At 40.8% G+C, this 16,374-nt stretch overlaps 1 protein-coding gene across 2 annotated transcripts in view; it reads right to left on the bottom strand.

Moving 5' to 3' along the window:
* The window catches only part of PRKAR2B (protein kinase cAMP-dependent type II regulatory subunit beta), a 104,747-nt gene that overhangs the window by 27,704 nt on the left and 60,669 nt on the right, over positions 1–16,374 (bottom strand). For both annotated transcript variants that reach the window (XM_058728775.1, XM_058728774.1), the window contains exons 3-4: positions 9,834–9,886; positions 1,774–1,857 (exon numbers count right to left, since the gene is read on the bottom strand). In XM_058728775.1, the coding sequence (XP_058584758.1) occupies positions 1,774–1,857; positions 9,834–9,886 (137 nt within the window). The remainder of the gene's footprint in view (positions 1–1,773; positions 1,858–9,833; positions 9,887–16,374) is intronic.

The following is a 16,374-nucleotide window of genomic DNA, read 5'->3' as shown; positions in this document are numbered from 1 at the left end:
CAGGTCATGACCTATCTCATGGTTTGTGGGTTCAAGCCCCACGTCAGGCGATGTGCTGACAGCTCAGAGCCTGAAGCCTGTTTCAGATTCTGTGTCTCCCTCTCTCTGCCTCTCCCCCGCTTGCACTCTCTCTCTCAAAATTAAACATTAAAAAAAATAAAGAAATTACATAGTTTAAGTATCTTTTATTTCACAGAATCATTATCATTCTAGATAAATGAAATATGTGATTATTTGGAAGCCCATCAAAATTTCACAAATTCCCGTTAGTCACTTATTCTATCTGTAATTTAATACTACAAGAAAATGTTTCCATTTCTAAACTGAATTCCTATATTTTTCTATCTTAATTTCATTTCTTAATTTTTCATTATTAAACAACCAACACCCCCATTTAGAGCTCACAGTTTTGCAAACTCAGAATTCTAGAGGACCTGAGTCAAATTGGACAAGAACTTGTAATGTGTGGTCCTAAAACAACATCTCCAAAGTCACAAAGTATAATCTGTGTTCCTGGAGGATGTGAAGACACATATGTGGTACTAGAAAAAAAGAATCTTTTTTTTAAATGTTTATTTATTTTTGAGAGAGAGAGAGAGAGAGAGAGAGAGGGAGAGAGAGAGAGAGAGAGAGAGAGAGAGAGAGACAGCAAGTGCAAGTGGAGGAGTGGCAGAGAAAGAGGGAGACAGAGGATCTGAAGTGGGCTCCGTGCTGACAGCAGAGAGCCCGATGTGGGGCTCGAACCCACGAACCGTGAGATCATGACTTGAGCCGAAGGCAGACATGTAAGCGACCTAGCCACCCAGGTACCGCAAAACAAAGGATTTTTTAAAAATGTTGCAGGTGTCATATGACCCAGTATAGAAGATTTGGTATAATGCAGTCCCTTCCTCTTTATAAAAATGGCCTTCAGAAGACCTTATCTTTAAAAGAGTAGGTGTTAGTTTAATGCTTTCTTCTCCAGGACATCAATCTGAAAACTATAAAATGCTGCGTTTGACCAACAAAGAAAAGTTGAGGTAAGCTACAAGAGTTGACTCATTTTCCACATTTGGATCATGGCAGCAGGATCATGGCAACCCAAAGGACCACAGAGCAGTGGAGACATAATCTGTGATGAAGGAAAAGAACAATTAAGTCAGAATTCAGGGCAAAACACTGAAAGAAGGTATTCTAGAAAATCACCCAGAACCAAAGACCAGAGATTTCGAAATCCTTACCAAAAAAAAAAAAAAAAAAAGAAAAGAAAAGAAAGAAAGAAAGAAAGAAAGAAAGAAAGAAAGAAAGAAATCCCCCTCCTTTGAGGCCAAGTAAAATGTTACCTTTAAAATACGTATAACAGACAAGTTACACATTAAAATGTAATTACTATTACTAGCTGGTAAGAGAGGCAATCCACCACGGGCCCTGCACCATCCTGCACGTTCCTACTGGCTGTACAAAGAATGCAAGGTCCTACCTTCTCTTCATCTGGGCCATTTCTCAGGGGAATGTTTGTAACAAGTAACCTCGAGGGATGAGATAATGTCTTCCCCAGACAAGGTGCAGGCAGGCCTGTGAACTCCTAGCTGTGACAACAGAGCACCTCCGAAGCCTGGGGTTGCTCTCCTAGAACACAACCCCACTGTACACGCAGGCATCCACGGTGGGGCCTTTACATCATCCTGGGTGATGTTAGCTTGTAAAGAGGGTAAAATCTAAGACCCAACCCAGTTCTTCACTCTGACACTGGGAAAAAAAAAACCCATTTCTGGTTAGTGAGATTTGTCTTACCGGATCCAGGTTCTTAAATAGCAGAATGTCTTTGCAAGCCTCTTGCAATCGATTCCTTTGATCATCAGTTTTGGGATGTATAATCTAAAAGGATACCAAATTAACAAACAATTAGTCTACTCATCTTACTCGTAAGGGGTGAAATTTCCTAGCAGGATGTTTGAGGGAAGAATGGTCAGTGTTGAGGTTCACTTTAGGTGGCCAGACCTCAGCTAGCAGCTCACTAAGAAAGGGAAAGTAACAGAGCTGATATCTGGGAAGTGGTGCACATTCATCAATTCAGCACTGGAATGGTTTTCAAGAGTGTTTCCCCCAGATTAGCATATTCATTTGGTAAAAGTCTGTGATTGGCTCATCACTAAAGACTCCAAAGCTCCCAGCCAGTAGGAACACACAAAATGGCAGCAGGTCAAAACAGCTACATTGAAGATCTGCAGGCTGCCTTCATTCTGTTTTAATATTCTCTCAATAGCCTTCAATACTGTTTCACACTCTACCACTGAGTGCAATAGTCTTTCAGGATGTTGATCTTCCCTTTGAAACTTGATTGCCTCTAGAAGCTAATTAATTCTTACAAGTATATTGCATTAGATGTTAGATACATTTTTATGCACAATGTACCTAACTACCCGGACCAAAGAGTGATTTTCCCAAGGGACCAAGTCAATGCATGCCACCATGCCTAGGGAGTGTGGATTTGAGGAAAAATGAATCCAACAGTCCTGGTGTGCTCAGTTTAGAATGAGCTCAAAGAAAACCAGTGAGGTATATTCTTCCTAAACTGTCATTCCAGAAGGGGGAAGACCAACAGAATGCCCTCTGGAAGTGTGGCCTGTCAACTCTCCAGAGTCCCTTTTGACTAGCAGAAGCCTCAACCAACTTGAACCAAAAGGCCCACTCTTTTGTGAACACTGGTAGTTTGTAACTATAAAATGAGTAGAGAGGCAAGAGACAGTCCTAAACACAGCAGGCATGGCATCATCCTGGACCCCGACACACCACCTTTTCCTATTCTAATGCTCCAAGAGTGGCTATGGCAGCTGATGAGCAGGTGTCCCAGCCCTTCTGCCACTGGCCCTGCCATCAGCACAGCCACAACCAGGCAGGGGTGAGTTCTGTGCCCATGAATATACCAAAACTCACAATGGGAAATCAGAATCAGTGCTTCAGGCCAATCTCAGGTGGCTAAAAATTGATGAAAATCATAGGCCCAAGAGGAATAAAGGATATTTACAGTTATTCAGGCCTTCCTCGTTTTATTTTCACCTTATTGTGCTTCACAGGTGTGTTTACAAATTGAAGGTGTGTGGTGACCCTGTGTTGAGCAAGTCTGTTGGCACCATTTTTCCAACAGCATTTGCTCACTTTGTCTCTTTGGGTTACATTTTGGTAATTCTTGGAATACTTCAAACCTTTTCATTATTACTGTATTTGTTGCGGTGATCTGAGATCAGTTATTAGGATGTGCTGAAAGCTCAGATGATGGTTAGCATTTTTTTGCAAGAAAGTATATAATTAAATAAGACATAGATGTTGTTGTTTTAGACATAATGCTACTGTACATTTAACAGACTGCAACAGAGTGTAAACATAACTTCTTTCTGTGCTGGGAAACCAAAAAGTTCATTTGAGTGGCTTTGCTGTAATACAGGCTTTATTTCGGTAGTCTGAAACTGAACTCACAGTATCTCCAAGGTATGCCTGTCTGTGTAGCATTTATATACTCCTCAAAAGAGTATTAGCCAGTGGGAGAGGAAGTCATTGCATTTTTTCCCATATGGGTAAGATATAAGCAAACTTCACCTCAAACTAGATTCTAAGATGACATATGGACACAGAAAAAGCAGACCCTGGTGCCAACTAACTCACTGCTTACAACACAAGAAATTTTTTAAATCTGGGCATTAAAAAAATTCATGCCAACCAAAATTCCTATCTTCCTACTTCAAATAAGGAAGGCTAACACAATAAAACAGTCACCTCTCACTTCACAAAATCCAACTAGATCTTCAACACTGAAACAATCATAAAATGTCTGCCTGCTGAGAAGCTCTGTCCTCAGAGAGAAAAAGTCAGGGACACCATGGCACCCTTGCTGAAATAACTTTCTAGGCCCAAGATGGAGGGATTCCTGCCCAGGGAGCAACGTCAGCAAACCACAATTTAAATAGCTTTCGTGTTCCCGTAAATACTCTGCTGCACCAGAAACATAGCATGGCCAGTAGCCAACCCCCAAAGCCATGCCACCCCGGGCTCTATACTTGTTTCCTTGTTCCTTATTCCTTGTCCTACAAAAGCTTCCTGCCTTCCACCCCATCTTGAAGTTCCCTGGACCCTTGGGAACGGAGACCACCTCCTTCATGAAGTGCTGAGGTGTGACTGTATTACCCAAATTGTCTTCTTTAATCTTTCTTAGCACCACCTTGCACTTGATTTACTCTTGTAATGAATTTAAGTCTTTTGCCCCAACCATTCACTCTGTACGGAACCCCTCACACAACAGCAGTTTCCTTTTCTCTCTCTCCTACTACCTCCATTCTTATGAATTAACACTTCTAATTTTTTTAATGTTTATTTATATTGAGAGAGAGAGAGAGAGAGAGAGAGCAGGGGAGGGGCAGAGACAGAGGGAGACACAGAATCTGAAGCAGGCTCCAGGCTCTGAGCTGTCAGCACAGAGCCCTATGTGGGGCTTGAACCCATGAACTACAAGATCGTGACCTAAGCCAAAGTCAGACGCCTACCAGATTGAGCCACCCAGATGCCCCAAGAACTAACACTTTTAAATCTTGGTTCTTAATCCTGCCACCACAGCTACTGTCTACTGCTTTCCTTTCTCCCTCTGTCCCCTCTCCCCACCATCACTCCTCTGTACCCAGAGTCTTTTTTATCTTTTACAACAGATCCTGAATTAAAATCCTGCTCTATGCTCTGGAAAGCAGTCAGAAATCTGGTGAATCTTTGAGACTCTGGGTGCCTCCACCCTGTAACCAACTGCTCAAAAGATGCTCTCCTGCTTCTAAAGACTCTGTGTTTCTTTTGGGTTTGGTGTGATCCTACATGTAAGATCTGCATATGGAAAACTAAGGCTTCAGCAATACACCCAACTGTGACTTCTTCTTACTAGCAGCCACTTTATTTTTTAATTAAAATTTATTTCTGATTTCCAGATAAAAATCTTATTTTTTAAACAAATAATTATAAAACAAAAAACCAAATAATTATATAGCATTTATTATGTGCCAGGCACTGGTTTCAGGGCTTTAAAAATAATAACTCATTTTATCCTAGTAACTGACCCCATGAAGCAGGTAGCAATTCATGCTAGGTAAAATAAGCCGACAGAAGAAGAAAACTACTGTATGATCTCCTATATTAAAATGAACTTGTCCCAAGTAATTTCTTCAATGTCAGAAAGTTCAGAGCTGCAGAGCTATGATTCATCCTAGGGAGGCTGGCTACAAAATTTATTCTCTAAACCAGGGTCAGCAAACTATGGCCTGAAGGCCAAATTCGTTTTGCATGGCCCCTAAGCTAAGAATGATTGGGATAAATAAAAATCAGAAGAATTCATACTTCCTGATACATCAAAATTAGATACAATTCAAATTCAAGTGTTCAGGGGCACCTGGGTGGCTCAGTCGGTTGGGCGGCCGACTTCGGCTCAGGTCATGATCTCACGGTCTGTGAGTTCGAGCCCCGCGTCGGGCTCTGTGCTGACAGCTCAGAGCCTGGAGCCTGTTTCAGATTCTGTGTCTCCCTCTCTCTGACCCTCCCCTGTTCATGCTCTCTCTCTGTCTCAAAAATAAATAAACGTTAAAAAAATTAAAAAAAAAAATTCAAGTGTTCATAAATACGGTTTTTTGGTTTTTTCTTTAAATAAGCTCTACACCTAACATGGGGCTCAAACTCATGACCCCAAGATTGAGAGTCACGTGCTCTACTAACTGAGCCAGGCAGGCACCCCCAAAGATAAAGTTTTAATGGAACACAGACACATTCATCCATTTATGTAGTGTCTATGGCTGTTTTCAAGCTACAAGAGCAGAGCAAGTAGCTTTGACAGAAACTGTATGGCCTCCAAAGCCTAAAATATTTATTATGTGAAAACAGTATATTTTTCAGAAAAAAAAGGTTTACAGAAAACGTTTGTCAACTTATCTAAATCTTGGGTGTCTTTCAACTAAATAATCAGAAAAACAATTCATAAAAAAAAATTACGTAGATGTTTTCTTTAAACAAAACACTACAAATCTATTTTGGTAAAGCAAGAGATATCTGTACAAGATATTTTTCTATTTGTCCAGTCCATTCTCCACACAGAGCTGAAGGTAACGTTTAAAAAATTTAAATCTGAACACCTAGATGGATTCCATCACATTTACTGGGTATTAACTCTCCCTCCCTCCTCCCCCAGCCTCACCTGAACCACTGTGGCCACACCTGCCTTGGCTGGGAACTATCACCTGCTCCCTGCTGAGACTCTGAGATCAACCCAAAAGGGGCTTCAGGGCTTTTGAGCAAGACTCTCCCCAGTCTCACATCAAAGAGGCCTTCTGCAACCACTCCATTTAATTAGGGTCCTTGTCAAGTGGAGTTGGTTTTGTTTTCATTACTAGACCCTGCTTCACTATCCTTTTAGTGCTCACACTTTGCAACTGTTCATTAATTTACTGGCTTGTTGTCTAATTCTGCTAGGAGACTCTAAGCCCCAAGATGGCAGGGATTTGTCCATGGTGCTCAGCAAGGAACATCCTAGCACCCCACCAGATATACAGAAGGCACCCCCCCACCCTCCAAATTCTGTGGAGTAACAGAACAAAGAAATGTTCCACTGTTTTTTAAAAATTTTTATTGGGGCGCCTGGGTGGCGCAGTCGGTTAAGCGTCCGACTTCAGCCAGGTCACGATCTCGCGGTCCGTGAGTTCGAGCCCCGCGTCAGGCTCTGGGCCGATGGCTCGGAGCCTGGAGCCTGTTTCCGATTCTGTGTCTTCCTCTCTCTCTGCCCCTCCCCCGTTCATGCCCTGTCTCTCTCTGTCCCAAAAATAAATAAAAAATGTTGAAAAAAAAAAAATTAAAAAAAAAAAAAAAAAAATTTTTATTTAAGTAATCTCTGTACCCAATGTGGAGTTTGAACTTGTGACCCCAAAATCAAGAGTTGCATGCTCTGCTAGAAATGATCTACTCTTAAACTTACCAGCTCTTCTCTACCAGAAGGGCTACATGTTAGATGTACATAAAACTTGTATATTTTCATTTTTTTAAGTATTTAAAAAAATTTTTTTAATGTTTATTTATTTTGAGAGAGAGAGACAGAGAGAGAGAGACAGACAGAGTGCAAGCAGGGGAGGGGAAGAGAAGAGAGACAGAGGGAGACACAGAATCTGAGGCAGGCTCCAGGCTCTGAGGTGTCAGCACAGAGCCCGACGCGGGGCTCAAACCCATGAACTCTGAGATCATGACCTGAGCCGAAGTCGGAAGCTTAACCAACTGAGCCACCCAGGCACCCCGATATTTTCATTTTTTTAAAGTAATCTCTATACCCAATGTGGGGCTCAAACTCACAACCAAGATCAAGAGCCACACGCTCTACCTACTCAGCCAGCCAGGCACCCCTGTGTTTTCATTCATTAAAGGTAAAATCTAATTTGTGATTTTGCAACATCAATCTTAAGTGTTTAAATTTTCTTTGAATTCATATCAGAATAAATACTCATTTATACTAATCTGAGATTTAAGCATCTGCTGCATAGTCTGTGAAATAATACAAAACGTTCAAATGAAATGGTACCTTATCAAAATATACTATATATTTTCTTTACATTTTCCAATACCTGCTTAGAGCCAATTAATTTTGAAATCTGTCATAATCATTTCCAAGTACTATGGTGCAGTTTGCCTTGTAGTATCTAAGACTGGAAAAACAGTGCAGTTTTTAGTAACACGTTTAAAGAACAGTCATTCTCTCCTAATGGAGAGAATCTGAAGCGCCTTATAATTATAACAAGTTAATTACCAATACACTGTTAAAAGTAATATCAAGGGTGTTACAGGGGATAACTCTAGCGGTAAACCCCCACCCATCGAGATTCCTCCTTCTCTAGGAACTGCCTTCACTTAAAAGTGGTGGCCAGGGGCGCCTGGGTGGTGCAGTCAGTTAAGCGTCCGACTTCAGCCAGGTCACTATCTCGCGGTCCGTGAGTTCGAGCCCCACGTCGGGCTCTGGGCTGATGGCTCGGAGCCTGGAGCCTGTTTCCGATTCTGTGTCTCCCTCTCTCTGCCCCTCCCCCGTTCATGCTCTGTCTGTCTCTCTCTGTCCCAAAAATAAATAAAAAACGTTGAAAAAAAAAAATTAAAAAAAAAAAAAAAAGTGGTGGCCAGTAGCTAAGTCTGCACCTCTTGTCCCTGGCCCCCTAGCTGGGTCCGTGAGAAACTCTCCTAGGGAAACTGGGTCTTTAAACTGAGAGACACAGCATAAAAGCAATTGGTAGCCAAGTCCCTTTCCAGAACAGTAGTCTTAAGTCCTGAATCACTGCTATGGAGAGACCCCAGAGGTGGCCTGGCTCCTGTCTACCAGCTACAGCTTCGGTTTTTTGGGTTTTTTAATTCTTTCTGGAATTCTATGAGATTTCCAAGAATATATCCAATAAATTTCCCCAATATATATATTTTTTTAATTTTTATCTCAATGTGATTGGGTTTTTTAATGTAGCCAAATGAATCTTAACTGGTACCACCCCTCCCAAATAAGACTGTTAGGAATTAAGTGGAGTGTGACCCAGCCAACCACTTTACCTATCACAGATCAAATGGTAGCTATGAACAAGCGTAAAGATGTGTGTCCTCTTCAAAGTCACCCATTATCGTTTCTGCTAGATACATAAATCAAGTACACGACGGGGAAGGCCTGGTTTTTCCACCTACATGAAGTGCTAACAATATGCCACACATTAGTAATGATACCTTAATCCTAAGAAAACACAATTTCAGGCCAGAATTTATAGACATTATCAAATTAATTTGAGTTCTGGTAGCAAACCGTGAGCTCCCCCCATGCTGGTGCTGGGAATCCCCACAGGTACAAGAATGAGATGGGATTTTCTTCAAGACCTTCTGTGTAACAGAGGCTCCTTGATCTTTCTACCCCTGGATTTTACATATATTTCAGGGAGCTTAATGATGTAATGACTTAGGGATATACTATTTGCTTTTCCATATTAAAACTCAATCTTATTTAAGTATTGTCAGAGCTACAGAAATAAATTTTTATTTCTTGAGGCCAAACAACAAATGGAGCTTTTGCCAAGTAAGTATGAAACAAAGACAGGAAGGAAGGAAGGAAGGAAGGAAGGAAGGAAGGAAGGAAGGAAGGAAGGAAGGAAGGAAGGAAAGAAAATCATTACTTTCCATTTTCCAGGCAGAGCAATCTCCTTATATTTAGCTTACTTTTTACTAAATAAATAAAAGGTGAAGGGAGTGAAGGGACATAGCTTAAAAACTGCTTCAAACAAAACTGGACAAATTCTTACAAATAACATTACAGCCTTCAAGAAATCAGTTTCTGAGCAATCTGTTAAGACTCATAATAGATTTTTAAAAGTAAGAACTTTTAAACTGACACATTAGATGTAATTTTACTGTGATTTTGTTTGTTTCAGATAAGCTTCTGTTGTTATAAACTAGTAGGAACAAAAAGGCTTTCCCCTGTATTTTTCTTTACTAGAAATACTATCAGAAAAAATAGCATTAAGACTATGAGAAAGATAGCTAAAAAACATTTTCCATCACCAGGCCGTATTTTTGCAAAAAGAAATGAAACCACAACTGGTGTTTATGCTCATCTTTCCTTTTACCCAAACAAAAAGACTCTTTTTGGAAAAAAGTAATTCTATAGAACTTGAAGTAGAAGTAAAGCATCCAAGAGAAAACTAGGAAAAAGAAACAGTCAAAATACTTGCATTATGCCTTCTGTTGATCTATATGCCTGTTAACATCTTTTATTATTATATTCCTGATCCAATACAGGAGTATAATTTAAAATTAACTTATTAATTACATACCCTGGACTCTGCATCATCTTCTTCTTCATCAGGATTATAAGCTTCGGCACATACTATAAAAATAAAAATGGACATTTGACGTTTTTATCAAGAAACATACTACAATAAATATACCTTAAAAAAATAAATGAACAAAAAGAGAACCATGGTATAAAACAGCATTAATTCATTTCAGCCAGGGCAAGCAGTCTACACCCCAAAACCAATTTCTTATTTCAATTTATAAAAAATTGATTAAAATATAAAACAGTACTTTATTTTTTTTAATTTTTTTTTAAATTTTTTAATGTTTATTTATTTATTTTTTTTTGAGAGAGAGACAGAGCGTGAGCAGGGGAGGGGCAGAGAGGGAGACACAGACTCTGAAGCAGGCTCCAGGCTCAGCACTGTCAGCACAGAGCCCGACGTGGAGCTCAAACCCACGAACTGATAAAACAGTACTTTAAGACAATGACAATTGCTTTCTACTTTCTGTTACTCAAAGAAACATAGCTTCACCTGTTCCACCTTCATTTCCAAGCTCTAGAAATGCACAAGATTTAAAAATTCCTCAAAGAGACACCAAAAAAAGTCTAAGTCTGCTATGAGATGATCAACTTAATTGTACAGTTACGAGTATCTACCCTAAATTACTCATAACCCAGTCTTCCAAGGGCAAATATGATTAACGTACTCATATTCCTCTCTAGTTTTTATTCTGAGTTGAGTTCATACTGTATATTCAGTTAATAGCTTGCTTTTTTCATTTAACACTGTAAGAATTACATATGCCATTAGGAACATTTTGCAAAAATTGTTTTAAAGACTGCTAATTATCATAAACTAACATTAACCACTCCCATAATGCTAGACACTTAGCTGGCTTCTATTAAAAGAAGCTTGCAGGGCGCCTGGGTGGCTCAGTCGGTTGGGTGGGTGACTTCGGCTCAGATCATGATCTCGCGGTCCATGAGTTCGAGCCCCGCGTCGGGCTCTGTGCTGACCTCTCAGAGCCTGGAGCCTGTTTCACATTCTGTGTCTCTCTCTCTCTCTGACCCTCCCCCATTCATGCTCTCTCTCTGCCTCAAAATTAAATAAACGTTAAAAAAAATTAAAAAAAAATAAAAGAAGCTTGCAATAAACATCTTCATGCATAAATATTTGTCTACATTTCAGATTATGCTATGGGAATTATTCCCAAATGTAATTTTTGGGGGCTAACAGGTATGACAATTTTTTAAGGCATACTTATTACCAAGCTTCCTTCCAGAGGGACTGTACCCATCTGCTGTCCCACAAAGAAGTGTAAGACTTCTCTAAACTATACAACAGAATTGGACGTTACTGCTTAAAATCCTGCCAATTTAGATGAAAAAATTATTTAAAATTTTAAAAATTATTTTGAATTTTAGGGGCACCTGTGTGGCTCAGTCAGTTAAGTATCTGACTCTGGATTTTGGCTCAGGTCATGATCTCAGTTTGTGAGATACAGCACCGTGTTGGGCTCTGCACCGACAGCATGGAGCCTGCTTGGGATTCTCTCTCTCCTTTCCCTCGGCCCCTTCCTCCTCTCTCAAAATAAATAAATAAAAATTTATAAGTAAATAAACAAATATTATTTTGCATTTTAAACTATGTTCAAATGTTTATAAGCTGACTATATTTCTACCTTTGTCTTTATATATGAGGAATTTCTGTACGCATTTGGTTTTCTTTTTGATTTACACCAGTTTCTTAACACCACTGACCTATTTCTCACAGTCATTTTATCCAGTGTGCTTTTTAACTACAATTACAAAGTTTTCACAGGCTAGGCATATTTATTTATTTTTAATGTAATGAGATCAAGGAAGAAAATTCCTCTATACGATTTAAACTCAACATTAAACATCCCCAAAATACCACTGGTTTTGAGCCTAGAAACTCCTTCTTTATTTACAAATCTAAAGATTTATCTCTCTTGCACTTTTTTATTTTTTTTTTAATTTTTTTTAACGTTTATTTATTTTTGAGATAGAGAGCATGAACGGGGGAGAGTCAGAGAGAGAGAGGGAGACACAGAATCCGAAACAGGCTCCAGGCTCTGAGCTGTCAGCACAGAGCCCGACGCGGGGCTTGAACTCACGAACCGTGAGATCATGACCTGAGCCGAAGTCGGACGCTTAACCGACTGAGCCACCCAGGTGCCCCTCTTGCACTTTTTTAAAAGTAGATCTTTTTACATTTGCCCTTTAATTCATGTGGACCTTTATTCTGCTGTAGACGGGAGAAATTTAAAGAACAGAGGTTCAGTGAGCAGCTGACAAATGTCTTTCCAGAGGCCTCAGGAGTCTATCATCATTAGTACTACTACTGCCCTTATTATTAAAAAATTTTTTTCCCAATATTTATTTATTTTTGAGAGAGAGAGAGAGACAGTAGGGGAAGGATTGACAGAGAGGGAGACACAGAATCCGAAGCAGGCTCCAGGCTCCGAGCTGTCAGCACGGAGCCCGATGTAGGGCTCGAATCCACTAACTGTGAGATCATAACCTGAGCCTAAGTCTGATGCTTAACCGACTGAGCCACCCAGGCACCCCAACCGCCCTTATTATTATAAAACCTAACATGTGCTTTCTTTTCTCCAGGCATTACTCTATATACACCTTGGGCAGTGAGTGAATGATTTGTAACCAGGACCAGTTCTGTCCCCAGAGGACATCTGGCAATGTCTGGAGATACTCTGATTGTCACAACTGGGGGGTGCTTAGGGGGAAGCTGCAGGCTACTGAGGGACGCCAAAGATACCAATAAACAAGCCACAACGCATGGGGCAGCTCCCCTTCCCCACAACCCACAATCACCTGGCTCAAGCTGTCAACATGCTGTGGGTGAGAAACCCTGACTTAGTGTATATTTTCTCATTCAATCTCACAACAACCCTAAGGTAGGTTTTCTATCACCAATTGACAGATGAAAGGCTAGGGCACTAAGAGTTTATGTATCTTGGCCCAGATCACATATTTTAGTTCAACAGGACCAATACCTGATCACAGCATTCATTGTCTGGCTGACCCCAGAGCCCTTGTTCTTAACTAATATTCTTCTCTGCACTTGACTCTGGTGAACTCACCAGCCTAATGCATGGACTTCAACCTTCTGTCTCAGAAACTGAACAGAAGCGGGGGCCTGTCTCTCAGGGGCAAGCTCCCATTAAAACACCTCACTGATGCGTATCGCCAGAACACCAATTTAGTAACTCACCCCTGAATCAAGTATGGAGTCAGCATGACCAGCTCTCTCCCTGCAGGAAGACCATGGAAGAAGCCAAATCACAATTAAAAGGCTGCTCGATGAGAAAGAACTAGAGGCAGAGAGTGTGTCTAATAAAATGAATGTTTAGTGGCATCAGTCTGGGACAGCTTGAGGCTTCCACAGACACCATACAGATGGTCCTGCTCTTGTGGCCTACACACTTTAATCCTGTTGGCTGCAACTCTTCCAAAAGCATGAGGACATCTACTTCTAAAGCTTGGCTCTGTAACCTTGTTTTCATAGATGACCAATCCCACAAGCAGGACTGCTACATAATAAGCAGGACTCAATGCAAAATGAAAACACAGACCTGTTTTCCAAAATTAAGAATTTCAGGAGGGCAACAACAGAACATTAGACCAAACTCGGGGCCCTTTTAAATATGGGGCCCATGTGGTCAGCACTGCTAATGGGATCACATATTCAATGAGCTGGTATAGTAGGTAAATCCTTTAGTGTTGATCTTAAATTTTAATGCATAGAGGGCAATCTTAATTCTCTAATCTCTAAATTCCAATCCCCTAACCTCTGACAAAAATTATGAGTAAGAATCTACTATATTTCTAAATAGCTTATTAATTGTCCCAATATTATTTGTTATTTAACACCCTTCTAATTTGTGATATCTACAGCATTGCTTATTTGTTTCTTGGCTGCCCACTTCCTTGAACTATTTACTGTGCCAATATTACAAGGATTTAGTTCTTGGCATTTATGTGCAACTGTTTCACTACATTACAGTTCATCTCCCTCCTCCTACAGCCAAATCAAAACACAGCACATGCAGTCTTGTACACTGTCATGGTGTTTTCCATCCCCCAAATCTTTACTTATGCTGTTTCCTGGGACTGGAACTCCTTTCCAAGCCATCCTTTCTCTCCAGCCCCAACTAAAAAGTTAGACAAGAGGCACCCTCCTTAGAGCTAGTTTAGGGAAACCCATTGTGCACTCCCTTTGCCCTGACCCAATACCATGGGCAGAGATCACAGTTTTCACTTAACACTCTGTACTCTCCCAAAGGTGTTACTATCTGCTCCCCCTTGAGGCTGGGACTTACAGCCCATCAGGAGCTAAGTGTGCGCTCCTGTTCCCTCCCTAGTTCCCTAGCATGGACCTGGCATGCCACCTGGCTCAAGGCATACTTTTTTGAATAAATGACTGATTAATGAACAAACAAGCTTGCAAGGTCTTTGAGGGCAGAGATGATACCTTGTTTAAGTATCTCCTAATATTCTACCTGCATTATAGACTCTCCGACACAAGTAGAATAAATGAATGAATAAAAAGTTGTCCTTCATGGGGCGCCTGGGTGGCTCAGTTGGTTAAGCGTCTGACTTCAGTTCAGGTCATGACCTCACAGTTTGTGAGTTCAAGCCCCCCGTTGGGCTCTGTGCTGACAGCTCAGAGCCTGGAACTTGCTTTGGATTCTGTGTCTCCCTCTCTGTCTGCCCCTCCCCTGCTCACACTCTGTCTTTCTTTGTCTCTCAACAATAAATGTTTAAAAAAAGTTGTCCTTCTTTGCTAAAATGTCTAACACCATTTGTCCAAGAAATGGAAACAGAAAGAAATGAGAACTTTTATCTGTTCACCAAGGGGCCTGGCACAGAGATTAGAAGCTCAGGAAATATATGTACAAGGAATGAATGGATGAAGGCTCTGTACCTGAAGGACCCTCAAACCAAAGCCTCCAGCTACTATGAGCTATTTTGTATTCTTTGGAAAATGTATTTACCTTATCCCTCCTGGGAGATCTGAAATTGGGCCTGAAACTATATATTCTCTTCTTTGTGTGGCAATTACACAGTAGGAAGGGCCAGAGCCTTATTCTTTAAGTGAACCCTATATTGAGGCTTTCCTGCTATATTCACATTATCTATTTGGACATCTAGAATGGTCTAAGAATTTAAGTTGATTCCCACATTGTACTGTGATATGCATGTATTACATAGCCAGTCACCTGTCATAGTTCGCAGGACAGAATAGGAAAGTGGGAACTATATTGACTCTGTCCCTTCTGGGGCTTGGCCCTCAATCTTCTCATGTAAGACACACACACACACACACACACACACACACACACACACACGTCTGCACACAGTTAACCCGTGAACAATGAAGGGGTTAGGGAAGACAACCCCCATGCTGTTGAAAATCCACATATAACCTTTTTTTAAAGTAGACTTCATGCCCAGCACGGAGCCCAACATAGGACTTGAACTCACAACCCTGAGACCAAGATCGAGAGTTGGATGCTCAACCAACTGAGCCACCCAAGTGCCCCTAAAAAATCCACATATAACTTTGACTCTCTGAAAACTTTACAAGTAGCCTACAGTTGATTGGAAGCCTTACTGGTAACATACACAGTTGATTAACCCACATTTGTATGTTATATGTGTTAGAAACTGTATTCTTATAACAAAGAAGGCTAGAAAGAAGAAAATGTTATTAAGAAAATCTTAAGGAACAGAAAATACATTTACAGTACTGTGATGCTGTACCAGGCTTACTGAAAAAAATCCATATATAAGTGGATCTGAACAGTTCACACCTGTGTTATTCAAGGATCAACTGCAGTGACAGCCAAGGTTAAGGGATTTTTTTTCCCATCATGACACCAAATACATGTTGTTTCTCCCAACAGCACTCCTCCGACTCTCTGATACCAACTGGATTGTCTACCAATCCAATTCAATTGATACTATCTACCTGAAGTTAGTGTCAGATGCCACAAGTCAAAGGGCTCAGTCTTGCAGGACCAACCCCACTTCAGATGCTGATCTCGATTCCCAGGCCACTAACCAGTTATAAATTGAGGGTTCTCATGACCACTCTGGTTTCATAATTCACTAGAATGAATCACAGAACTCAGGAAAGTGCCTTCCTTACTCTTACTGGTTTATTATAAAGGGAACAACTCAAGAACAGCCAATGGAAGAGATTCACAGGGCAAGGTATGGGGGAGGGGCAGAATCTCCAAATGCTCTCTGGGTATGCCACCCTCCCAGCACTCTGATGTGTTCACCAATCTGGAAGCTCTCAACCCTGTCATCTACAGTTTCTTCTTCTTCTTTTTTTTTTTCCTTTAATGTTTATTTTGAGAGAGAGAGAGAGAGAGAGAGAGAGAGAGAGAGAGAGAGAGAGAATCCCAAGCAGGCTCCCTACTGTAAGCACAGAGCCCAACGTGGGGCTTGATCCCACAAACTGTGAGATCATGACCTGAGCCAAAACCAAGAGTTGGATGCTTAACCAACGAAGCCACCCAGGC

The sequence above is a fragment of the Neofelis nebulosa genome, chromosome 4 (genome assembly GCF_028018385.1).
Source record: "Neofelis nebulosa isolate mNeoNeb1 chromosome 4, mNeoNeb1.pri, whole genome shotgun sequence".
In the NCBI taxonomy this organism is placed as follows: Eukaryota; Metazoa; Chordata; class Mammalia; order Carnivora; family Felidae; genus Neofelis; species Neofelis nebulosa.
Note: the sequence above shows the minus strand (reverse complement) of the source record. Positions and strands in the feature narration are given on the sequence as shown.